The following is a 24,554-nucleotide window of genomic DNA, read 5'->3' on the forward strand; positions in this document are numbered from 1 at the left end:
AATCAGATTTCAGGAGAGTCCAGTGAAACCCTGGCCTCCGCTCTAGCTCCACCCATGCCAGGAAGTGTTTGATATTTGAACATTTTCTGTTTCACTGTGACTGAAAATACGGCACTTCCTGTTTGAGTGTGAACTTGACACTGAGTTCCCACGAGATTCCATGGGATCTTGTCTGTCAATACAGGAAGTGTTTGACATTTGGACATTTCCTGTTTTACCGTGGATTTGAAAATTGGCGCTTCCTGTTTAGGACACCCTGTACCATGAGCGAGCTTCACGCTGCTTCACTCATATAATTTAACCACATACAGCAACACATCCAGATACAGGTGCTCTCAAAATAAATATAAAAACAATTTATGATGATTTATTGAATTAATTTAAAGCCCGATTTATGCAGCTGCAGCTCTTTAACTCTGTGTCATACAATGACGTGTGTCACACCTCCAAATCAAAGGTAAGATGAACATTTTCCTCTTTTACTCACTTTGTGCTGTAAATGTGATGTGGACTTTTCTGATCCATTTTTAATCAATGTCCACACTGTAAAAATATGAGAGGAAAGAGTAAAAGCAGAAACGTGTCAAATCACAGGCTGCAGGTCCGAGTCTGAACACGGTTTGAAAAAACTAAACAGTTGGACTTTTAATCACAGAAATGACTCCGGTCCCACATGTGAGGGGTTTAATGGAAATACATTGACATCAGATGGGACATTTTATCTGTGAGTGAAAAATCCGCTGTACAAAATCTTATGTTTATTCCATGGAAAACAATACAAAACTTTGGGACTTTTTTTGTCTGGTGACTGTGAATATCTGGTTTATACGATGACGGTTTAGGTGAGTTTTACTGGACATGGGACGGAACAATAAATTGACCTCTCAAAGCTTTGATGATGAAGTTGCTTCCATCCCACATGGCTGACTTTATTTTCCCAAATGTTTCTTCTTTTTGGATCTGAAGGGAATCTGTGCATCTTGAAGCCCTTGTTGTGTCTGTTTGTTCCTTTTAGTGGGTGGAGTTAAAGGAGGGCCGTCGGGTGACACAATTCACCCTATTGAAGTTTCAAATCCCGCAAATTCTCACAAGACTTCAAAGAGTTTGTCGTGCTGCGAGATGTCAGTAACACTGAGAAACGCATTGAGATCAGGCTGCACTTTAACGGCTGCACACGGACAACATGAACATCGCAACATAAAACTCCCTGTATATTGTGCCTAACACTCTGGTGAATATATTCTCTGGTGTTTGTTTTATGTAAACATGCCAGACGCTCAGGTTGTTCCTTGTTATTTTCAGTAGAATCACTGGGAGCCGTGATCACTTCCTGTTCATGTCGTTCTGTTGGAAAGTGAAGTTTGCTCTTTAATGTCCAGAGTCATATATATTTTTTATATATAGTCTGAATTTCAGGTGCATTTATTCCACGCAGGTTAAATGTAGCAAACACGGGTTATTTGTAATATTTGTTTTAGTAAGTTTTCAGGGTCTCAGCTGTCTCTTATTAATGTGATGTGGTTTCTCTGTGCTGTTTAGACCACAGCAACTCTGCCTCGCAAGGGATTATGGGATATTTCAATAAGGCAAACAGACAATCTATAGTGAGGCTAGCAGTTACTGATTTACACATTCAGCCAATCAGAACAGGCTCAGCGCTGATGCCTTCAAGGAGCATCAGAATTTTCATTTTAGTCAATGAGGCACAGAAATACACAGCAGAGGGTCCTGGATGGCAACCACCCAGACAAACAACCGGACCATCCCCAGAGGAACTGTGTGAGGCCAGGTGAGAGGTGGGCGTGTCCCTGACCTCCTGTATCGTGTCCAGAGGAATCACGTGACCAGAGCTGATGTTCTGTAATCTTAAACATCAATCAGTGTATTGATGTGATGATCCGGACCTGCGGGTGGCCCGGGCGCTGTGGTCGGTTCGGTCGTCTGCGGTTTTTACCGGACGAGTTCCGGTTGTCTGTGCGCGTGCGTGTCTGCTTACCGGCGACGCTTCCATCGCTCCTCTTCCTCACCGATCATCTGACGATCACTTCCTATCGATCTTTGATTATTGGCAGTGATCGGAGCCGCCGACGGAATCCCTCCGCCAAAGGAGCCCGCGATGACCACTTCCGGGTCAAGGTTCACCACAACCGGCTCCGTGTGTCTGAGCCCCGATCATTAATCACATTATTTACTGATCGAGCTGTTAGTTTGTTAATGAACATAAAGAAATCCTCTTAAAAGTATAAATGTGCTTTAACGAATCAGGATGAAAGACAAATTAAACAAAGCCGCAAAAAAAAAGGTGTGAAAAGTTTAAACGGGAACAAAAAGACATCAAAGGGCTGATGGGAAATAATCAAACGTTAAAAAAACAAAAAAAACCTCTGCAGGTGTTTAGTATTGTGTCGTCCCCAAACCGGGAACTCGGTACCGTCACGGAGAGAACCACAGATCAGGAACCAGGGTTTCTTTGGGGGCATAACGGAGTTTTTATTCTTCTTTGCTTTTTTGTGTTACCCTGTATTTATTTAATACACTTATTTTATAAAAAAAAAAATCAATTCTATGACATCATCATGACACGCCTGTCAGTCCAATACGTTGATCGATTTAAAACGTTGGATCGCCTCTCCGGAGCCCCCTGCTGGTGGACATGAAGTACAGGTCTTATTTTGGTCAACCTCTCGCCTACACTAGGGGGCGCTGCAGTACACCCTGTTGGTGAGGGGATCGAGCTGCAACAGAAATAAATTCACTGAATGGGGGGAAAAAAATCCCAATTTTAATCGCATAATAACAGCTCCAAAGCAGCCTTTTATTCAGTTATAAAACCTGATAACAGCTGATAAATGGATCATTCTCTTGTTCAAAACCTGCCTGTGAAAAAAGTCCACTTCAATCAAAATTTTTAAACTGAACCCGGTAACACCTTTTTCTCAGCTGAGTACAAATATTGATGGCGGAATGGTTTAATTTCTATTTTCATGCACTTTTATTACATTTTAATTATCATTAGCTGGTAGTGATTTTATAGTCATTGTACATACACACTGTATTTAAGCCACAGGCGGTGTGAACGAAAATCAAAGTCAAAATGACACGAAAGAATCAATAAACTTTAATCAGAACAAAGTTATGAGGAAATGTTAGTCAAAAAACATTAACAGCCCTCAGCGCCCAAATTCCAAACAGCTCCACAGATCAGATGAGTGATCAACAGACAATCAAAATAAATACAATTAAAAACTAAATAACTAAACAAAACTGAGTTTTACTTAAAATTGTACAAAAACAAAAAAAAACAAAAAAAAACTTACCGTCCACAAATGTCTGCAACTAAACCTCCAACAGGGATGGGCAACTTGTTCCAGAAAGGGCCAAGGGGGGACAGGTTTTCTTTGCAGCCAATGAGTCCACCAGGTGATTTCAGTGATTAACATCACTTTGAGCAGATGGAATACAAATAATGAATGTTTATGAGTTCAATGGTACGAATATTTAATTCGGTGAAAGCTGGAACAAACCATTCAACGAGGTGAATCCGAGTTGAATGGTTTGTTCCAGCTTTCACTGAATTCTTCGTTCCATTGAAAGAAAGTAAAAACATTATTTGTTTCATATAACGGCTAAAATAGATCCTTGTCATTTGATATTTTATTAATTTCTAAACAGAAAATGGACTTACATTTTGGTGACTTACATACTGCTGCTGAAGCCCAAATTGTGACGTGTAGCCCAGTGATGCTGTGTACTGACTTCGGACTTCCATAAAAAAAAGACTGTGTCGCTCCTCAGTCCAGCCAAAAATCATGTCAGCGTTTCATGCATCCAGACGGCTTACAGTGGAGTGGATTTTGTGTGTTACAAGCAGCATCAGTTAGCTCAATCAAATCATCATGTCATTGCCCCCCGTGCGTGCACATGCATGGAACCTGGGCGGCATGTGTGCATACGTGTACTACCAAAAAAAAAAGACTATGTCCTCAGTGCAGCGGGGGGGGGATCACATCAGAAATGAGTCCAGCTTTTCTTTCTCCCTGCTAACAGCCTCCAGACAGTACAGTGGTGGTTTGAATCATATTTGTCTAATAGATTACAGTTTGTTCATGTAAATGGGGAATCTTCTTCACAGACTAAAGTTAATTATGGAGTTCCACAAGGTTCTGTGCTAGGACCAATTTTATTCACTTTATACATGCTTCCCTTGGGCAGTATTATTAGACGGTATTGCTTAAATTTTCATTGTTACGCAGATGATACCCAGCTTTATCTATCCATGAAGCCAGAGGATACGCACCAATTAGCTAAACTGCAGGATTGTCTTACAGACATAAAGACATGGATGACCTCTAATTTCCTGCTTTTAAACTCAGATAAAACTGAAGTTATTGTACTTGGCCCCACAAATCTTAGAAGCATGGTGTCTAACCAGATCGTTACTCTGGATGGCATTTCCCTGATCTCTAGTAATACTGTGAGAAATCTTGGAGTTATTTTTGATCAGGATATGTCATTCAAAGCGCATATGAAACAAATATGTAGGACTGCCTTTTTGCATTTACGCAATATCTCTAAAATCAGAAAGGTCTTGTCTCAGAGTGATGCTGAAAAACTAATTCATGCATTTATTTCCTCTAGGCTGGACTATTGTAATTCATTATTATCAGGTTGTCCTAAAAGTTCCCTAAAAAGCCTTCAGTTGGTTCAGAATGCTGCAGCTAGAGTACTGACGGGGACTAGCAGGAGAGAGCATATCTCACCATGTTGGCCTCTCTTCATTGGCTTCCTGTTAATTCTAGAATAGAATTTAAAATTCTTCTTCTTACTTATAAGGTTTTGAATAATCAGGTCCCATCTTATCTTAGGGACCTCGTAGTACCATATTACCCCATTAGAGCGCTTCGCTCTCAGACTGCAGGCTTACTTGTAGTTCCTAGGGTTTGTAAGAGTAGAATGGGAGGCAGAGCCTTCAGCTTTCAGGCTCCTCTCCTGTGGAACCAGCTCCCAATTCAGATCAGGGAGACAGACACCCTCTCTACTTTTAAGATTAGGCTTAAAACTTTCCTTTTCGCTAAGGCTTATAGTTAGGGCTGGATCGGGTGACCCTGGACCATCCCTTGGTTATGTTGCTTTAGACGTAGACTGTGTTTCATAATTATTGTATGGCCTTGCCTTGCAATGTGGAGCGCCTTGGGGCAACTGTTTGTTGTGATTTGGCGCTATACAAGAAAAAAGTTGATTGATTGATTGATTTGTTTTGTGCACGCATGCGCGATCATGTGTGCGCGCACAGAGTGCAATGGTACCAAATGTATGGTACCAAGCCACTCTAAATGCAATGCAACATAAATGGGATGAATCCATGTCATGTGACATACAAAGCACCAATCAAATGACAAGGATCCACACAGCCATTACATAAAATCAGTTCATCAGTGAAAGTGGAGTCAGGTGGTTGCAAAGAAAACCTGCACCATCTTGGCCCTTTCTGGAACAAGTTGCCCACCACTGTGCCAGAACATAAAACATCCCACTGACAGGTCAGAGGTCACCACATGGGACATCAGAAGCCACACACAAACAGCGTGTGCTGTCCTGGGATCAGATTAACGCTTCGGTCTGTTTTTTGTCACTACGCCCCCGTGCTGAGAACACACTGCCTGACAGGGGCGCTATAATTCGGCCTTTTGTTAACATCATTTCCCAGAAACAGCTACACACCAGTGAGATGGGCGTGGTCAACTTCAGTGATGTCACAATGTGGGTGGAGCACAACGTTAAATTTGACTGACTTCTGATTGGACAGACCGCTGTGTGAGGCAACGAACCTCATGAAAAAAAAGAAAACAGCTTTAAATCAAAACCACAAACAAACCACTTTTCCCTCAAACTTTATTAGAAAATCAGTCAAGAAAACAGCCAATAACATTTGAGCGTGGAGACCCCTAACCCCTCTGCAGTGACCTTACGACCCCTAACTTCTCTGCAGTGACCTTACGACCCCTAACCCCTCTGCACAGTGACCTTACGACCCTTAACTTCTCTGTGCAGTGACAAACTCTTTCCAGGCATCGCTCAGACACGTTACGTTGGAGATAATTCTCCACATTTGCTGGAGGTTCAGAGAATAAGTTGCCTTTTGCTTCGTGGTCCATTTTTGTGGATTTTTCTTCATGTTGGTGCCAATCGAGCATCAGCTTGATGAGTCACCTGTTTGTGACAAAACACAAAAATCAAATCTGAGCACTAATCAACAATTCTTTCTTCTGATGACTTTGATTTGAAGATATTCAAATAAATATTACAAAAATACAGATGTGTACTGAATTAAACAAATCACACCCCTGATCTCCTAAGGTCTCATGAGACCTTTTTATACGGTTATACGGTGGATCGTTGCAAATCACACATTTCACACAAATGAGATAATACTTAGGTTTGACAGAGTACCATCATTTTGAAATATAAACAATGAGACACTGGTCATGGCTTTTGGTGTTTGTCCCTTAAAACACACAGATCTTCCCACCTTCAAATGCTCAAACTTTCTTTATATTAGCAGACGTTTAACAGTAATGCACAAGCGCTGAAAGGTGACCACTACTTCAAGTTGCGCCAATGCAATGCATTCTGGGTAAAATGTACTGATAAATAACTGTTGCAATGCTTTATGCTACTGCTGTGGTGAACATGTTTAGTAGGGGTGGAGGGGAAGAGTCACACCTGAATCGCGATTCTTATTTATTACAATTCTGAATCGATCCAAAATGTCCAAGAATCGATTTTTAAAAAGCATTTTTTTTTTTTTTTTACATTTTCTTGCTTACTTGCTGCGTGTACTGTTTGTCAGGCAACGGCCTCCGTACTACAGCGTCCCTGCGAGGGGAGGGTCTGTCGTGCTTCAAACATTAGTGAGCTGCAGCTTAGCGTGGCGGACGAAGATTTAATTCAGCCAGCACCGTCTTTGCTGAAGGCAAATGTTTGGGTGCATTTTGGATTTTATTATTTGCTGCGTAAGAAGGAGCTTGACATGACTTATGCAGTGTGCAAAATCTGCAAAATGAAAGTTAAGTACTTCAGAAACACTTCAAATCCGCAAGACCACATGCTACGCCATCACCCGGAGCTAAAAGGGCGGAGCAGCGGTCTCTGCCAACTACTGACCAGCGCTTCGCTAAACTGCCAGCCAACTCTGAACGAGCAAAGTAGATAATTAAATTTATATCTAGAATCACTTGATTAACCTTGTAAAGCTGCATTTTCTTAAACATAAACATTTTTAAGTAATATAACTATTTCTCAGAGCTCTTTGAATCGAAAATCGATTCTGAATCGAATCGTCACCCCAAGAATCGGAATCAAATTGAATCGTGTTGTTCGATTCACATCCCTAGTGTTTGTTTCTTCGAGCTTGTTAAAATTACGTCCATAGGTGATGACGTAGTGGGTACTAACGTTCTGATTGGCTGAGAATTTACATCCTACCAGAAGTATCCTACGAGTAACATTCAACTCCTTTACAAACAAAGGCTCATTGAACAGGCTTCATGAACTGTACCTTCACTGAGCTGCGCACTACATTTAAGTCTGTAACCATAAAAAGGAGCGAAATAGATTTCAAACGACGTTGGTTTGTTCCGAGAACTGACCTGTTCGTTTCTCCGCCGCTGCGGCTCGAAGCTTCATCTTCTTCGCTGGTTTCTGCGCACAAACGGGAGTCTTTGCTGGAAACGCGCCGATAACTTAATTTAGTTTTATTTCATTTCGTTCCAAGCCACCTCCGCGAACACGGCCTGACACGCGCCCGTCGTCTTCTTCATGTTTGATTTGTGGCGGCTTGCACCACTGTGAGGTAGGTGTACACCGCCACCTACTGCACCGGAATAATATAACATGACTGAATGATGCCGTGAATAAGGAACGTCCAGCTGCTCCACAAACAACCTCAAGGACTTTAAAAGTTCTGACAAATCACCAGTCGGCTCCTGAGCTGTTGTCGCAGCGACTGTGGGCAGAAAGAACTCACGAATTCGACATTCATGTTTATTTTCACGTTTAGCAGCTGTTTTATACGGAACTTTATTTATAATTACGTATCAATAATGTGTCACCAATACAAAGTCCACTTTATTTTGACCAAATCATGACTGACAGCTGTCACTCAACAGTAACACATTCAAACACGATTCACAAGGCCGAGCTGGCGTCTGTTCCTTTCTCACAGACTCGAGCCTCTCTGATCCTTCAGAGAACTCCGGCCCTGCGATCCCAGACTGGACTGTGGACTCGCAGCCAGCTGGGACTGTGGCCAGAATTCACAGACCAGGGGCCTCATGTTCAAAGGCAGTGTACGCACAAAAACCTGGTTTGCATCCATTTCCACGCTAACGGTCAGATGTATCAAAAGTGAAATGACCATGGAAATGTGTGGTGCGTCACACAAAAATCCTGGCTGGCGTCCACACGTTTCTACAGCTATTGTTCCTCTGATGACACATAGACTTGATGATGGAACCATTAATAATATGAAAACATGAAGTCAGAGTGATGAGGAACATCAGAGACACTGATGAACATTTAACACACCCACGTGTTTTCAGTTATACAGGTGGATATAAAAACGTGCAAAGTGATGCGTTAGTGTTGTTAGACGACCTTACAAATGGTGCAATCTGACATGAGCGAGTATTTAGGGAACGCAAGAATTTACTAGCAACTGTTGATAATTTACTCATGAACCGATTTTGATTATCAAGGCCACTGTTATTGGAGTTGTGCACAGAACTGCAGCTAGCCCAGAGTGCAATACGGCGAGGAGCCAGGGGTCGTCTGTGCTCACACAGGTGCTGACAACGCTGGGCTTCCTGGCAACAGGGGCATTCCAGCGGGAGCTGACCGATCGATCAGGAGTGTGCCAGTCACCCTTGCGCTGAGCCACCAGCTGTGTGGAACACAATCATCCGAATGTCATCCAGGTACATCACATTCCACCATTAAAGCGCCATGTGCAGCGAGAGCCGGTTTCTCAAATGCAATCAGAGCTATTGGCTGCTCACATATTGATATAAAGGCACCATCACATTTTTGTTAATAGGAAACATTTTCATTCCATCAATGTTGAAATCATATGTGATTTGCAATTTTTACTTCAGTGCATGTGCATGGCTCTGAGCTCACATCATTTATGTCTTCACAAACACACTCCCACTAACTTTATTTCTGTTTCTTGTTTATTCCATTTCACAGGGAACCAAATAAACTATCCCTTAGGGTTAGGTGACTTCATGTTTTCACACCATTAACTGTCCCTGGCATCACCTCTACGTCTCGGTAGTGGCACAATAGCTGTAGAAACATGCGTATGCCAGCCATGAAGTTGGCATGGGTCTTTTCACTTTTGATACATCCGAACGTTAGTGAGGACAAGGGCATATGCCACATTTCGCGCATACGCACGCCTGGACATGAGGCACCAGACCTGACCTTTGACCTGTATGTGAAGAAGTGACCCATGTATACAGCAGGTAAAATAGGACTGAACACATCACCATTTTTCTTAGTAAATATATTTCTAAAGCTTCTATTGTGGTGGGACGGTGGCTTAGTGGTTAGGACTGTTGCCTCACAGTGAGAAGGTCATGGGTTCAATTCCCACCTGTGGCCTTTCTATGTGGAGTTTGCGTGTTCTCCCCGTTTTTGCGTGGGTTCTCTCCGGGTGCTCCAGTTTCCTCCCACATCCAAAGACATGCAGACTGTCCCTTAGTCTGGCGGCTAAGGGACAAATTTTAGGGGAATCATGCACTTTTATACAAAAGCACCAAAACCTTATCAGAGGTACTTTATAGTGTCCTGAAGTATATACAACCCCTGGGAAAAATGATGGAATCACCGGCCTCGGAGGATGTTCATTCAATTGTTTAATTTTGTAGAAAAAAAGCAGATCACAGACATGAAGGTTATGAAAAATGTATTAAGGCTAAGTACGGATGCTTCAAATGTACTTCAGTGTGCTTACACTCTTAGAAAAAGCGTTAATCCAGGGAAAGTGACTAAATATTGTCTAACTCATTGTGAATATCAATATACCTATGCAATATAGCTGTTTGTGAGCATAGGGCAAAGGAAAGATGCTACTCATGTACTCTAACATACAAGTATTTACACTGTAAAATAACAGTGTTTGAACGGAAAGAAATGCTTTTTTATTAATTACAAGAAATCAATTTTGTTTTTATGACCATAACCATTATTATTATTATTGTTGTTGTTGTTGTTATCATTATTATTTTATGTTATTGGTATTAAGACGATTATCACCATATTTTTTAACTGAAAACATTATAAATACCTGGTTGGCAAACTTCCTAGATATGCACAAATGTTTCATGAATATTTTTAATGAACTACTCTCTACAGCTTTCATGCTAGGAAGATCACAGTGACCTAATTTTATGTCTCAGAGGTACAGGCCTGTTAAAGGTCCCTACAGGCCTGAAATGAGTCCTGTACCTCTTTCCATTTTGAAACGTACCACCCTGCTAATGTATAAGGATGTACGAGGACGTATGACGCCGCACGATGGACGATACATGATCACATAAGCTCAGTATAGCTTTGCACTAGTTGCAGTAGCCGTTCTCTACAGCTTAATGTCCAATCTTGATCACTGGCCCCCTACATAATAACCATATGATCGTATTGTCATATGAATAGCAAAATATACACTCTATTATAACCATGCAAACACCCTTTTAAAAAAGCAGGATACAGGGCTAAAATCAAATGTCTCCCGCTTTGACATGACTTAATATAACCTAAAGAGTCCCTGGACAAAGTTTGGCACTTTTGTAAAAAAGTGCACGATTCTATCCCTTAACTGCTGGACTATTAGGAAGATTTGAAACTAAATTGTCCGTAGGTGTGAGTGCCAGGTGTGACCATGTTTGTTTGTCTAAATGTGGCCATGCGACAGACTGGCATCCTGTTCAGGGTGTACCAAACCTCGTGCTCTATGACTGCTGGGATAGGCTCCAGCCCCGTGCAACCCTTAATTGAATTAAGCAGTTGAAGATCAGTGTGTGTGTGATCTTCTGTCATTAAATTTTTATCAGATGTCAGTAACAAGCCATAAAATCTACACATACAAAGAAGCCAAAACAAATAAGTACATGTGTAATAATAATGTGAAATGACACAGGGAAAGGGAAGTGCAAGAAGACATGGAAAGCCAAGATCTATCCATCCATCCATCCATCCATCCATTTTCTTCCGCTTTATCCGGAGTTGGGTCGCGGGGGCAGCAGCTCAAGCAAAGCCGCCCAGACCTCCCGATCCACACACACCTCCCCCAGCTCCTCCGGGGGAACCCCAAGGCATTCCCAAGCCAGCCAAGAGATGTAGTCCCTCCAGCGTGTCCTGGGTCTTCCCCGGGGCCTCCTCCCAATGGGACGTGCCCGGAACACCTCTCCAGCGAGGCATCCAGGGGGCATCTGGAAGAGATGCCCAAGCCACCTCAACTGACTCCTTTCGATGTGGAGGAGCAGCGGCTCGACTCCGAGCTCCTCCAGAGTGATGGAAAGCCAAGATACCATCTGAAATCTGCCAGTAATTAGAAAGCAGTCCTGCCCCATGTCAGTGCAAATTAATATTAGCTGGTTCAGTCCCAACGGATGGCCTATGTGAAGTTTGCATGTTCTTCCCATGGCTTCTCTCCGGGTGCTTTGGCTCCACCCACTTCCAAAGTCATGCAGGTTCAGTGAACCAGTGACTCTAAAATGACTGCAGGTGTGAACGTGTCTGTCCATATGTGGCCCTGCAATAGACTGAAGTCCCTGACCAGGGTGAACTCTGCCTCTTGCCATATCAGCTAACCACGCCTCTCGCTTTATGACCTAACCCCTCCTCTCACTCAATGACCTAACCCCTCCTCTCACTCAATGAGCTAATCCCACATCTTACCACATAACAGCTGGGAAAGGCTCCAGGTGCCCTGTGACCCTGAAGGGGAATAACTCGGTTCAGAAAATGCAAAACATGAGCTGGTATTTGTGAGTCCAACGTGATCATGTGTACCATCAGAACTTCAAACACATCACCGCGGTCCAGAACCTGATGTGTATCACGACTCTGCAGCGTGTTTCTGAGACGTGCTGGAAAACTGTAAATGTTGATTCAGAAACTTGATGAAGTCAAAACATTCTGTCTGTATTTATATTAAATAAAAGATTTATTATGTTTTGCTAGTCCAGTTCTAGACAGAGTCCAACCTTCCAGACCCAGAACACAAAAAGGCACGATGACGATTCCACAGACAAACCACACACAACGAAAATAATCCAGATGCACAAACGCAAGTCCTTTCTTTAAACAAGTCATCTCCATGACCACGACAAAAAACAGTCAAGACAAAAAAAAAAAAAAAAAAAGACAAAGGAACCACGTCCAGTTCTTCCTTCCAGCTTTGTGACAGGTCAAAGGTCATGTGAAAAGTGTAGACTCTGAGGCTTTTGACGGGATACACAGGCTAACGGCGGTAGACACCAAAGGCCACCAGGCTGAGGAAGATGGTGACACCAACCAGCAAGGCAGTGGCAGGCGCTGTGAAGAACTGACGGTACTGGATCTGGCAGTACCACAGTACAGACAGCATCAGCACCAGCAGGGGGACCATCAGGCTGCCCATGTTTAGTGCCACGTGCACTTGGTCTGTTGGCCGAGCCCCTGCCGGCCCCCCACGAGGGACGTGCTGTGAGATGTGGCAGTGCAGGACACAGTTGTGCATCAGATGGAGGGACGCCAGCGTCTGAGCGTCGTCCTGCAGCAGCTGACCCTGATAGATCAGCCGCACCTGCTGCTCCTGACCTGTGAAGTAGGTCCTGCAAAGGTCAGAGGTCAACATGAGTCCTTACTGCTCAGTGGGACACCAGTCACATTTTAAATCAATAAATTCATTTTTGAAAAATTGATTTACAAAAGTGTCTTCAATTGTAACCTCAACATTTTCCACCAGTGCAATTTTAGATACGCTGCAATGAGGCTGCTGTCAAGAAACAGCAGCTTTGGACTGTGGATTCATCAGGGACTCGATGAATTATTCGTTATACATCATTACATTACATGCATCATTACATTACATCATTACATGCTCAGTATTCACTATCTTACCTTGTTATACATCATTACACGCTCAGTATTCACTATCTTACCTTGTTATACATCATTACACGCTCAGTATTCACTATCTTACCTCGTTATACATCATTACACGCTCAGTATTCACTATCTTACCTCGTTATACATCATTACACGCTCAGTATTCACTATCTTACCTCGTTATACATCATTACACGCTCAGTATTCACTATCTTACCTCGTTATACACCATTACACGCTCAGTATTCACTATCTTACCTCGTTATACACCATTACACGCTCAGTATTCACTATCTTACCTCGTTATACACCATTACACGCTCAGTATTCACTATCTTACCTCGTTATACACCATTACACGCTCAGTATTCACTATCTTACCTCGTTATACACCATTACACGCTCAGTATTCACTATCTTACCTCGTTATACATCATTACACGCTCAGTATTCACTATCTTACCTCGTTATACACCATTACACGCTCAGTATTCACTATCTTACCTCGTTATACACCATTACACGCTCAGTATTCACTATCTTACCTCGTTATACATCATTACACGCTCAGTATTCACTATCTTACCTCGTTATACACCATTACACGCTCAGTATTCACTATCTTACCTCGTTATACACCATTACACGCTCAGTATTCACTATCTTACCTCGTTATACACCATTACACGCTCAGTATTCACTATCTTACCTCGTTATACACCATTACACGCTCAGTATTCACTATCTTACCTCGTTATACACCATTACACGCTCAGTATTCACTATCTTACCTCGTTATACATCATTACACGCTCAGTATTCACTATCTTACCTCGTTATACACCATTACACGCTCAGTATTCACTATCTTACCTTGTTATACACCATTACACGCTCAGTATTCACCATCTTACCTCGTTATACATCATTACATTACATGCATCATTAGATTACATGCATCATTACATTACATCATTACATGCTCAGTATTCACTATCTTACCTTGTTATACACCATTACACGCTCAGTATTCACTATCTTACCTCGTTATACATCATTACATTACATGCATCATTAGATTACATGCATCATTACATTACATCATTACATGCTCAGTATTCACTATCTTACCTTGTTATACATCATTACACGCTCAGTATTCACTATCTTACCTTGTTATACATCATTACACGCTCAGTATTCACTATCTTACCTCGTTATACACCATTACACGCTCAGTATTCACTATCTTACCTCGTTATACACCATTACACGCTCAGTATTCACTATCTTACCTCGTTATACACCATTACACGCTCAGTATTCACTATCTTACCTCGTTATACACCATTACACGCTCAGTATTCACTATCTTACCTCGTTATACATCATTACACGCTCAGTATTCACTATCTTACCTCGTTATACACCATTACACGCTCAGTATTCACTATCTTACCTCGTTATACACCATTACACGCTCAGTATTCACTATCTTACCTCGTTATACATCATTACACGCTCAGTATTCACTATCTTACCTCGTTATACACCATTACACGCTCAGTATTCACTATCTTACCTCGTTATACATCATTACATTACATGCATCATTAGATTACATGCATCATTACATTACATCATTACATGCTCAGTATTCACTATCTTACCTCGTTATACATCATTACATTACATGAATCATTAGATTACATGCATCATTACATTACATCATTACATGCTCAGTATTCACTATCTTACCTCGTTATACATCATTACACGCTCAGTATTCACTATCTTACCTCGTTATACATCATTACACGCTCAGTATTCACTATCTTACCTCGTTATACATCATTACACGCTCAGTATTCACTATCTTACCTCGTTATACACCATTACACGCTCAGTATTCATTATCTTACCTCGTTATACATCATTACACGCTCAGTATTCACTATCTTACCTCGTTATACACCATTACACGCTCAGTATTCATTATCTTACCTCGTTATACATCATTACACGCTCAGTATTCACTATCTTACCTCGTTATACATCATTACACGCTCAGTATTCACTATCTTACCTCGTTATACACCATTACACGCTCAGTATTCACTATCTTACCTCGTTATACACCATTACATGCTCAGTATTCACTATCTTACCTCTTATACATCATTACACGCTCAGTATTCACTATCTTACCTCGTTATACATCATTACACGCTCAGTATTCACTATCTTACCTCGTTATACATCATTACACGCTCAGTATTCACTATCTTACCTCTTATACATCATTACACGCTCAGTATTCACTATCTTACCTCATTATACATCATTACACGCTCAGTATTCACTATCTTACCTCGTTATACACCATTACACGCTCAGTATTCACTATCTTACCTCGTTATACACCATCTTACCTCGTTATCTGTTGAGAGTATCTGTTGTATCTGTTAATTTTGGCTCTCTGTTGGGACTGTTTACACAGAGACTGCTACCTGCTGCTTTGGACTTTGAACTAATAGTCTTTTTCAAGACTTTTTTACTTTTTTACCTTTTTATTTTTTTTTTTTTTTTTACTTTTTTACTTGACTCTACTGGTGGTCGGCTCTCACTGCGGTATTGTATCACTTCTTGTTCCGGAGCACAGCGGTGTTTTTCTGTATCTGTTAGCTGTTTGATCTGCGCAGTTAGATTGATCTAGTTATCTAGATTACGATTTGTTTCCCAGTGTAATCTTTACGTGCCTTAACTAAAGCACTCCTTCTGCTGAATCACCTCTAAATTATTTACACATTATTCGCTTTGCGTGTTTTTAGGAATCCGCTAGCTTAGCGTAGCTACTAGCTCTTAGCCGATTTAGCATGGCGGCTTCTCCTGTCTCTCCCGCACTTTTCTGCTCTGGGTGTGAAATGTTTAGTTATTCCTCGGCCTCCTTTAGCAGTAATGGTACTTGTAATAAGTGTAGCTTATTCGTAGCTTTGGAGGCCAGGCTGGGCGAATTGGAGACTCGGCTCCGCACCGTGGAAAATTCTACAGCTAGCAAGGCCCCTGTAGTCGGTGCGGACCAAGGTAGCTTAGCCGCCGTTAGTTCCCCCCTGGCAGATCCCGAGCAGCCGGGAAAGCAGGCCGACTGGGTGACTGTGAGGAGGAAGCGTAGCCCTAAACAGAAGCCCCGTGTACACCGCCAACCCGTTCACATCTTTAACCGTTTTTCCCCACTCGACGATACACCCGCCGAGGATCAAACTCTGGTTATTGGCGACTCTGTTTTGAGAAATGTGAAGTTAGCGACACCAGCAACCATAGTCAATTGTCTTCCGGGGGCCAGAGCAGGCGACATTGAAGGAAATTTGAAACTGCTGGCTAAGGCTAAGCGTAAATTTGGTAAGATTGTAATTCACGTCGGCAGTAATGACACCCGGTTACGCCAATCGGAGGTCACTAAAATTAACATTGAATCGGTGTGTAACTTTGCAAAAACAATGTCGGACTCTGTAGTTTTCTCTGGGCCCCTCCCCAATCAGACCGGGAGTGACATGTTTAGCCGCATGTTCTCCTTGAATTGCTGGCTGTCTGAGTGGTGTCCAAAAAATGAGGTGGGCTTCATAGATAATTGGCAAAGCTTCTGGGGAAAACCTGGTCTTGTTAGGAGAGACGGCAGCCATCCCACTTTGGATGGAGCAGCTCTCATTTCTAGAAATCTGGCCAATTTTCTTAAATCCTCCAAACCGTGACTATCCAGGGTTGGGACCAGGAAGCAGAGTTGTAGTCTTACACACCTCTCTGCAGCTTCTCTCCCCCTGCCATCCCCTCATTACCCCATCCCCGTAGAGACGGTGCCTGCTCCCAGACTACCAATAACCAGCAAAAATCTATTTAAGCATAAAAATTCAAAAAGAAAAAATAATATAGCACCTTCAACTGCACCACAGACTAAAACAGTTAAATGTGGTCTATTAAACATTAGGTCTCTCTCTTCTAAGTCCCTGTTGGTAAATGATATAATAATTGATCAACATATTGATTTATTCTGCCTAACAGAAACCTGGTTACAGCAGGATGAATATGTTAGTTTAAATGAGTCAACACCCCCGAGTCACACTAACTGTCAGAATGCTCGTAGCACGGGCCGGGGTGGAGGATTAGCAGCAATCTTCCATTCCAGCTTATTAATTAATCCAAAACCCAGACAGAGCTTTAATTCATTTGAAAGCTTGTCTCTTAGTCTTGTCCATCCAAATTGGAAGTCCCAAAAACCAGTTTTATTTGTTATTATCTATCGTCCACCTGGTCGTTACTGTGAGTTTCTCTGTGAATTTTCAGACCTTTTGTCTGACTTAGTGCTTAGCTCAGATAAGATAATTATAGTGGGCGATTTTAACATCCACACAGATGCTGAGAATGACAGCCTCAACACTGCATTTAATCTATTATTAGACTCTATTGGCTTTGCTCAAAAAGTAAATGAGTCCACCCACCACTTTAATCATATCTTAGATCTTGTTCTGACTTATGGTATGGAAATAGAAGACTTAACAGTATTCCCTGATAACTCCCTTCTGTCTGATCATTTCTTAATAACATTTACATTTACTCTGATGGACTACCCAGCAGTGGGGAATAAGTTTCATTACACTAGAAGTCTTTCAGAAAGCGCTGTAACTAGGTTTAAGGATATGATTCCTTCTTTATGTTCTCTAATGCCATATACCAACACAGTGCAGAGTAGCTACCTAAACTCTGTAAGGAGATAGAGTATCTCGTCAATAGTTTTACATCCTCATTGAAGACAACTTTGGATGCTGTAGCTCCTCTGAAAAAGAGAGCTTTAAATCAGAAGTGTCTGACTCCGTGGTATAACTCACAAACTCGTAGCTTAAAGCAGATAACCCGTAAGTTGGAGAGGAAATGGCGTCTCACTAATTTAGAAGATCTTCACTTAGCCTGGAAAAAGAGTCTGTTGCTCTATAAAAAAGCCCTTCGTAAAGCTAGGACATCTTTCTACTCATCACTAATTGAAGAAAATAAGAACAACCCCAGGTTTCTTTTCAGCACTGTAGCCAGGCTGACAAAGAGTCAGAGCTCTATTGAGCTGAGTATTCCATTAACTTTAACTAGTAATGACTTCATGACTTTCTTTGCTAACAAAATTTTAACTATTAGAGAAAAAATTACTCATAACCATCCCAAAGACGTATCGTTATCTTTGGCTGCTTTCAGTGATGCCGGTATTTGGTTAGACTCTTTCTCTCCGATTGTTCTGTCTGAGTTATTCTCATTAGTTACTTCATCCAAACCATCAACATGTTTATTAGACCCCATTCCTACCAGGCTGCTCAAGGAAGCCCTACCATTATTTAATGCTTCGATCTTAAATATGATCAATCTATCTTTGTTAGTTGGCTATGTACCACAGGCTTTTAAGGTGGCAGTAATTAAACCATTACTTAAAAAGCCATCACTTGACCCAGCTATCTTAGCTAATTATAGGCCAATCTCCAACCTTCCTTTTCTCTCAAAAATTCTTGAAAGGGTAGTTGTAAAACAGCTAACTGATCATCTGCAGAGGAATGGTCTATTTGAAGAGTTTCAGTCAGGTTTTAGAATTCATCATAGTACAGAAACAGCATTAGTGAAGGTTACAAATGATCTTCTTATGGCCTCGGACAGTGGACTCATCTCTGTGCTTGTTCTGTTAGATCTCAGTGCTGCTTTTGATACTGTTGACCATAAAATTTTATTACAGAGATTAGAGCATGCCATAGGTATTAAAGGCACTGCGCTGCGGTGGTTTGAATCATATTTGTCTAATAGATTACAATTTGTTCATGTAAATGGGGAATCTTCTTCACAGACTAAAGTTAATTATGGAGTTCCACAAGGTTCTGTGCTAGGACCAATTTTATTCACTTTATACATGCTTCCCTTAGGCAGTATTATTAGACGGTATTGCTTAAATTTTCATTGTTACGCAGATGATACCCAGCTTTATCTATCCATGAAGCCAGAGGACACACACCAATTAGCTAAACTGCAGGATTGTCTTACAGACATAAAGACATGGATGACCTCTAATTTCCTGCTTTTAAACTCAGATAAAACTGAAGTTATTGTACTTGGCCCCACAAATCTTAGAAACATGGTGTCTAACCAGATCCTTACTCTGGATGGCATTACCCTGACCTCTAGTAATACTGTGAGAAATCTTGGAGTCATTTTGATCAGGATATGTCATTCAAAGTGCATATTAAACAAATATGTAGGACTGCTTTTTTGCATTTACGCAATATCTCTAAAATCAGAAAGGTCTTGTCTCAGAGTGATGCTGAAAAACTAATTCATGCATTTATTTCCTCTAGGCTGGACTATTGTAATTCATTATTATCAGGTTGTCCTAAAAGTTCCCTAAAAAGCCTTCAGTTAATTCAAAATGCTGCAGCTAGAGTACTGACGGGGACTAGAAGGAGAGAGCATATCTCACCCATATCGGCCTCTCTTCATTGGCTTCCTGTTAATTCTAGAATAGAATTTAAAATTCTTCTTCTTACTTATAAGGTTTTGAATAATCAGGTCCCATCTTATCTTAGGGACCTCGTAGTACCATATTACCCCAATAGAGCGCTTCGCTCTCAGACTGCAGGCTTACTTGTAGTTCCTAGGGTTTGTAAGAGTAGAATGGGAGGCAGAGCCTTCAGCTTTCAGGCTCCTCTCCTGTGGAACCAGCTCCCAATTCAGATCAGGGAGACAGACACCCTCTCTACTTTTAAGATTAGGCTTAAAACTTTCCTTTTTGCTAAAGCTTATAGTTAGGGCTGGATCAGGTGACCCTGAACCATCCCTTAGTTATGCTGCTATAGACGTAGACTGCTGGGGGGTTCCCATGATGCACTGTTTCTTTTTCTTTTTGCTCTGTATGCACCACTCTGCATTTAATCATTAGTGATCGATCTCTGCTCCCCTCCACAGCATGTCTTTTTCCTGGTTCTCTCCCTCAGCCCCAACCAGTCCCAGCAGAAGACTGCCCCTCCCTGAGCCTGGTTCTGCTGGAGGTTTCTTCCTGTTAAAAGGGAGTTTTTCCTTCCCACTGTAGCCAAGTGCTTGCTCACAGGGGGTCGTTTTGACCGTTGGGGTTTTACATAATTATTGTATGGCCTTGCCTTACAATATAAAGCGCCTTGGGGCAACTGTTTGTTGTGATTTGGCGCTATATAAAAAAAATTGATTGATTGATTGGTTATACACCATTACACGCTCAGTATTCACTATCTTACCTCTTATACATCATTACACGCTCAGTATTCACTATCTTACCTCTTATACATCATTACACGCTCAGTATTCACTATCTTACCTCGTTATACATCATTACACGCTCAGTATTCACTATCTTACCTCGTTATACACCATTACACGCTCAGTATTCATTATCTTACCTCGTTATACATCATTACACGCTCAGTATTCACTATCTTACCTCTTATACATCATTACACGCTCAGTATTCACAAGCTTACTTCGTTATACGCCATTACATGCTCAGTATTCACTCTGTTACCTCATTATACATCATGAGACTCTCACTATTCAGTATGTTACCTCATTATACATCATTACACACTCGGTATTCATTCTGTTACCTCATTATACATCACAAGACTCTCACTATTCAGTATGTTACCTCATTATACATCATTACACACTCGGTATTCATTCTGTTACCTCATTATACATCATTACACACTCGGTATTCATTCTGTTACCTCATTATACATCATGAGACTCTCACTATTCAGTATGTTACCTCATTATACGTCATTACACGCTTAGTATTCACTCTGTTACCTCCTTATATGCTTAGTATTCACTATCTTACCTCGTTATACATCTTTACATGCTCAGTATTCACGAGCTTACTTCGTTATACGTCATTACATGCTCAGTATTCACTGTTGGTAAGGTTAGTCCTTACTGGCGTAAAGTGCCTTGATTCGACTTTCTTGTGATCTGGTACTATATAAATATAATTATAAGTGAATAGTATATTGATGTGTATGTCTGTGTGTCGACATGTAGTAGTGAATTTGTATTTATGTAAATATGACTGATTAGAATTGTTGGACTTGTACTAGCAGGGGTGGGCGCTAATAAGCTTTGCTTCAGCCCACACCCTTTCGGACTCACTAGTTTTGTCTGTGTTTGTTTGTGGAATTGTCCATTTTTTTCCTATTTGAATATTTTGTGTGCCGAATAAAAAAACGTCACTTTATCTTACCTCGTTATACGCCATTACACGCTTAGTATTCACCATCTTACTGTTGTGTGGGCCGCTGAAGAGGAGGTACTGCTGGCCCACCACCACCAGAGTGCACCCTGCCTGGAGTGCGGGCTCCAGGCACCAGAGGGCGCTGCCACCTCACAGGAGCAGCCGGGGTGACAGCTGTCACCTACGACAGCTGTTACCAATCATCTGATCCGCAGCGGTATATCTGCAAGACGTCATCTCCACTTCTTTGCCGAGATATCGCTCTACCGAGGAGGTAACGTATCCAGCCAATCATATTGTCTTTTGACCATAAATACTTTTTTGCCTTCACGCAGAGAGTGAGTAGAACAGCAGGAGACTGTATTGGACCCCTTGTGGATAAGTACTCACATTCCTGCACTAACAGTGTTTTCTTGACGAGAGGTGGAGGTGGTTTTTCCACCATACGTGTTGCTGGGTGCAGGCGCACCCACATCTGACTGTTTCTGTTCCTCGCCAGCAGTACCAGATCCGACAAGCGGAGGCAGTGGCCACCTGGGAGTTCGGGACTTGGCGGCTCCAGTATTCCCGGGGTTCGGTGGCGGAGGAAATCGTGTGGTTCCGGTTCTGCTTGGGACAGACGTCTCCTATCTTCGAGCCTGCCCACATGACACCTTTGTGATTCGACTTTATTGTCTATTATTGTAATCGGTTGTGTTTGTTGTGCTTATTTCACGACAGTAAAAGTGCTATTTGACTTCCTCCATTGTCCGTTCATTTGCGCCCCCTGTTGTGGGTCCGTGTACCTACACTTTCCCAACAGGATATCTCGGCCACGTCATGGATCCCGAGGGGCGTCAACCGGCTGTTGAACGGCCAATGGAAGAACAGGGCGCACAGGCGTCCGCAGGAGGAATGATCGGTGAGTTGCAGCGAATCCTCACCGCTTTCACGGCTCGGTTGGATCTAATGACCGAGCAGAACGTCCTCCTTAACCGCAGGGTGGAGGCTCTCGCCGCGCAGGTGGAAGCGCGCCCTCAGGGCGCTGCTGCGGCTCTCCCTCCTGTCGACCCTGTGCGTAACAGTGACGTTCCACAGGTCGTTCAACGACCCCTCCCACCTTCCCCGGAAGCATACATAAGCCCTCCAGAGCCGTACGGAGGTTGTGTGGAGACGTGCGCGGACTTTCTTATGCAGTGTTCGCTCGTCTTCGCACAACGTCCCGTCATGTACGCGACTGATGCCAGCAAAATAGCTTATGTGATAAATCTGCTTCGCGGTGAGGCACGCGCTTGGGCTACAGCGCTCTGGGAGCAAAATTCACGGCTCCTTCAGACATATGATGGGTTTGTGAGGGAGTTCAGAACAGTGTTCGATCACCCAAATAGAGGAGAGACCGCTTCAGCCGTGCTGCTGTCAATGAGACAGGGGCGCCGGAGCGCAGCTGCTTATGCAGTCGACTTCCGCATCGCGGCTGCGGGGTCCGGCTGGAATAGCACTGCCCTCCGCGCCGCCTTCGTAAACGGACTGTCGTTGGTCCTAAAGGAGCACCTGGTGGCTAAGGACGAACCGCGGGATTTAGATGGGCTTATTGATCTCGTTATACGATTAGACAATCGGTTAGAAGAACGCCGTCGGGAACGAGACGAAGGGCATGGCCGGGCACGCGCCGTCCCTCTCCCTTCCAGCTCCGACCGAGCTCCGCCTTCCCCACGCTCCACGGCCCCTACGCTCCGTGTGGTTACAGCTCCCCCTGCTGATGAAGCTATGGACACGAGCAGGGCCACATTTAGACCCCCGGATAGACAGAGGAGGCTGGTCCGCGGAGCGTGCTTTGTTTGTGGCTCGATAGAGCATCAGGTGAGGGACTGCCCCGAGCGGTTAAACACCAACGCCCGCCCCTAGAAACTGGGCTAGGGGTGGGCCAAGACATTCACGTGGGACACACCCATATTGCCACACGACTCCCGGTTACAATCCTTTATGAGGATTTAACCCTTCAGGCCCCAGCACTGGTGGACACGGGCTCTGAAGGGAATTTGCTAGACAGCAAATGGGCCAGGGAGGCAGGGCTCCCTCTGGTGGCACTTACTTCTCCTGTGCAAGTACGGGCACTAGATGGCTCCCTACTCCCTTTAATCACACACAAGACACCTCCAGTAACTCTAGTGGTGTCAGGGAACCACCGGGAGGAGATCGAGTTTTTTATGACTCCTGCCACCTCCCGCGTGATTCTCGGGTTCCCCTGGATGTTAAAACACAATCCCCGGATCGATTGGCCGTCCGGGGTAGTGGTTCAGTGGAGCGAGACCTGCCATCGGGTATGTTTAGGTTCCTCGGTTCCTCCCGGTTCCCAGGCTAAGGAGGAGGTCAGAGTCCCGCCTAATCTCGGGACAGTGCCGGTGGAGTACCATGACCTTGTGGACGTGTTCATCAAGGATCTGGCGCTCACCCTTCCCTCGCACTGCCCGTACGATTGTGCCATTGATTTGGTTCCAGGCGTTGAGTTTCCGTCCAGCAGGCTGTACAACCTCTCACGACCTGAGCGCGAATCAATGGAGACCTACATCCGGGACTCATTAGCTGCCTGGTTGATCCGGAATTCCACCTCCCCGATGGGTGCAGGTTTCTTTTTTGTGGGGAAAAAGGATGGCGGACTACGTCCATGCATTGATTACAGGGGGCTGAACGAAATCACGGTTCGTAACCGATACCCATTGCCCTTGTTGGATTCAGTGTTCACGCCCCTGCATGGAGCCCAAATGTTCACTAAGCTAGATCTTAGAAATGCGTATCACCTGGTTCGGATCCGGAAGCGAGACGAGTGGAAGATGGCATTTAACACCCCGTTAGGTCACTTTTGAGTACCTGGTCATGCCGTTCGGTCTTACAAACGCCCCCGCGACGTTCCAAGCATTGGTTAATGATGTCTTGCGGGATTTCCTGCACCGATTCGTCTTCGTATATCTGGACGATATACTCATCTTTTCTCCGGATCCTGAGACCCATGTCCGGCATGTACGCCAGGTCCTGCAGCGGTTGTTGGAGAACCGGCTGTTTGTGAAGGGCGAGAAGTGCGAGTTCCACCGCACTTCTTTGTCCTTCCTGGGGTTTATCATCTCCCCTAACTCCGTCGCTCCTGATC

At 43.2% G+C, this 24,554-nt stretch overlaps 1 protein-coding gene, 1 long non-coding RNA gene and 1 other non-coding gene across 3 annotated transcripts in view; all 3 read right to left on the reverse strand.

The window, feature by feature from the left end:
- Positions 1 to 5,547: 5,547 nt before the first annotated feature.
- On the reverse strand, positions 5,548 to 8,272 carry LOC117522231. The gene is made up of 2 exons (XR_004564180.1): positions 7,650 to 8,272; positions 5,548 to 6,210 (listed from the first exon to the last, which is right to left on the reverse strand). It is a non-coding gene; the product is annotated as an uncharacterized LOC117522231 (long non-coding RNA).
- LOC117522737 lies at positions 5,595 to 5,708 on the reverse strand. Its single transcript, XR_004564317.1, has one exon. It is a non-coding gene; the product is annotated as a small nucleolar RNA SNORD89 (small nucleolar RNA).
- A 3,931-nt stretch (positions 8,273 to 12,203) lies between the features above and the next one.
- tmub1 (transmembrane and ubiquitin-like domain containing 1) overlaps positions 12,204 to 24,554 on the reverse strand; it is a 54,006-nt gene continuing 41,655 nt past the window's right edge. The window contains exon 3 of the mRNA XM_034183622.1: positions 12,204 to 12,875. Coding sequence (XP_034039513.1) covers positions 12,524 to 12,875 — 352 coding nt within the window. The 3' untranslated portion in view covers positions 12,204 to 12,523. The remainder of the gene's footprint in view (positions 12,876 to 24,554) is intronic.

This window comes from Thalassophryne amazonica, chromosome 12, assembly GCF_902500255.1.
Source record: "Thalassophryne amazonica chromosome 12, fThaAma1.1, whole genome shotgun sequence".
NCBI classification, from domain to species: Eukaryota; Metazoa; Chordata; class Actinopteri; order Batrachoidiformes; family Batrachoididae; genus Thalassophryne; species Thalassophryne amazonica.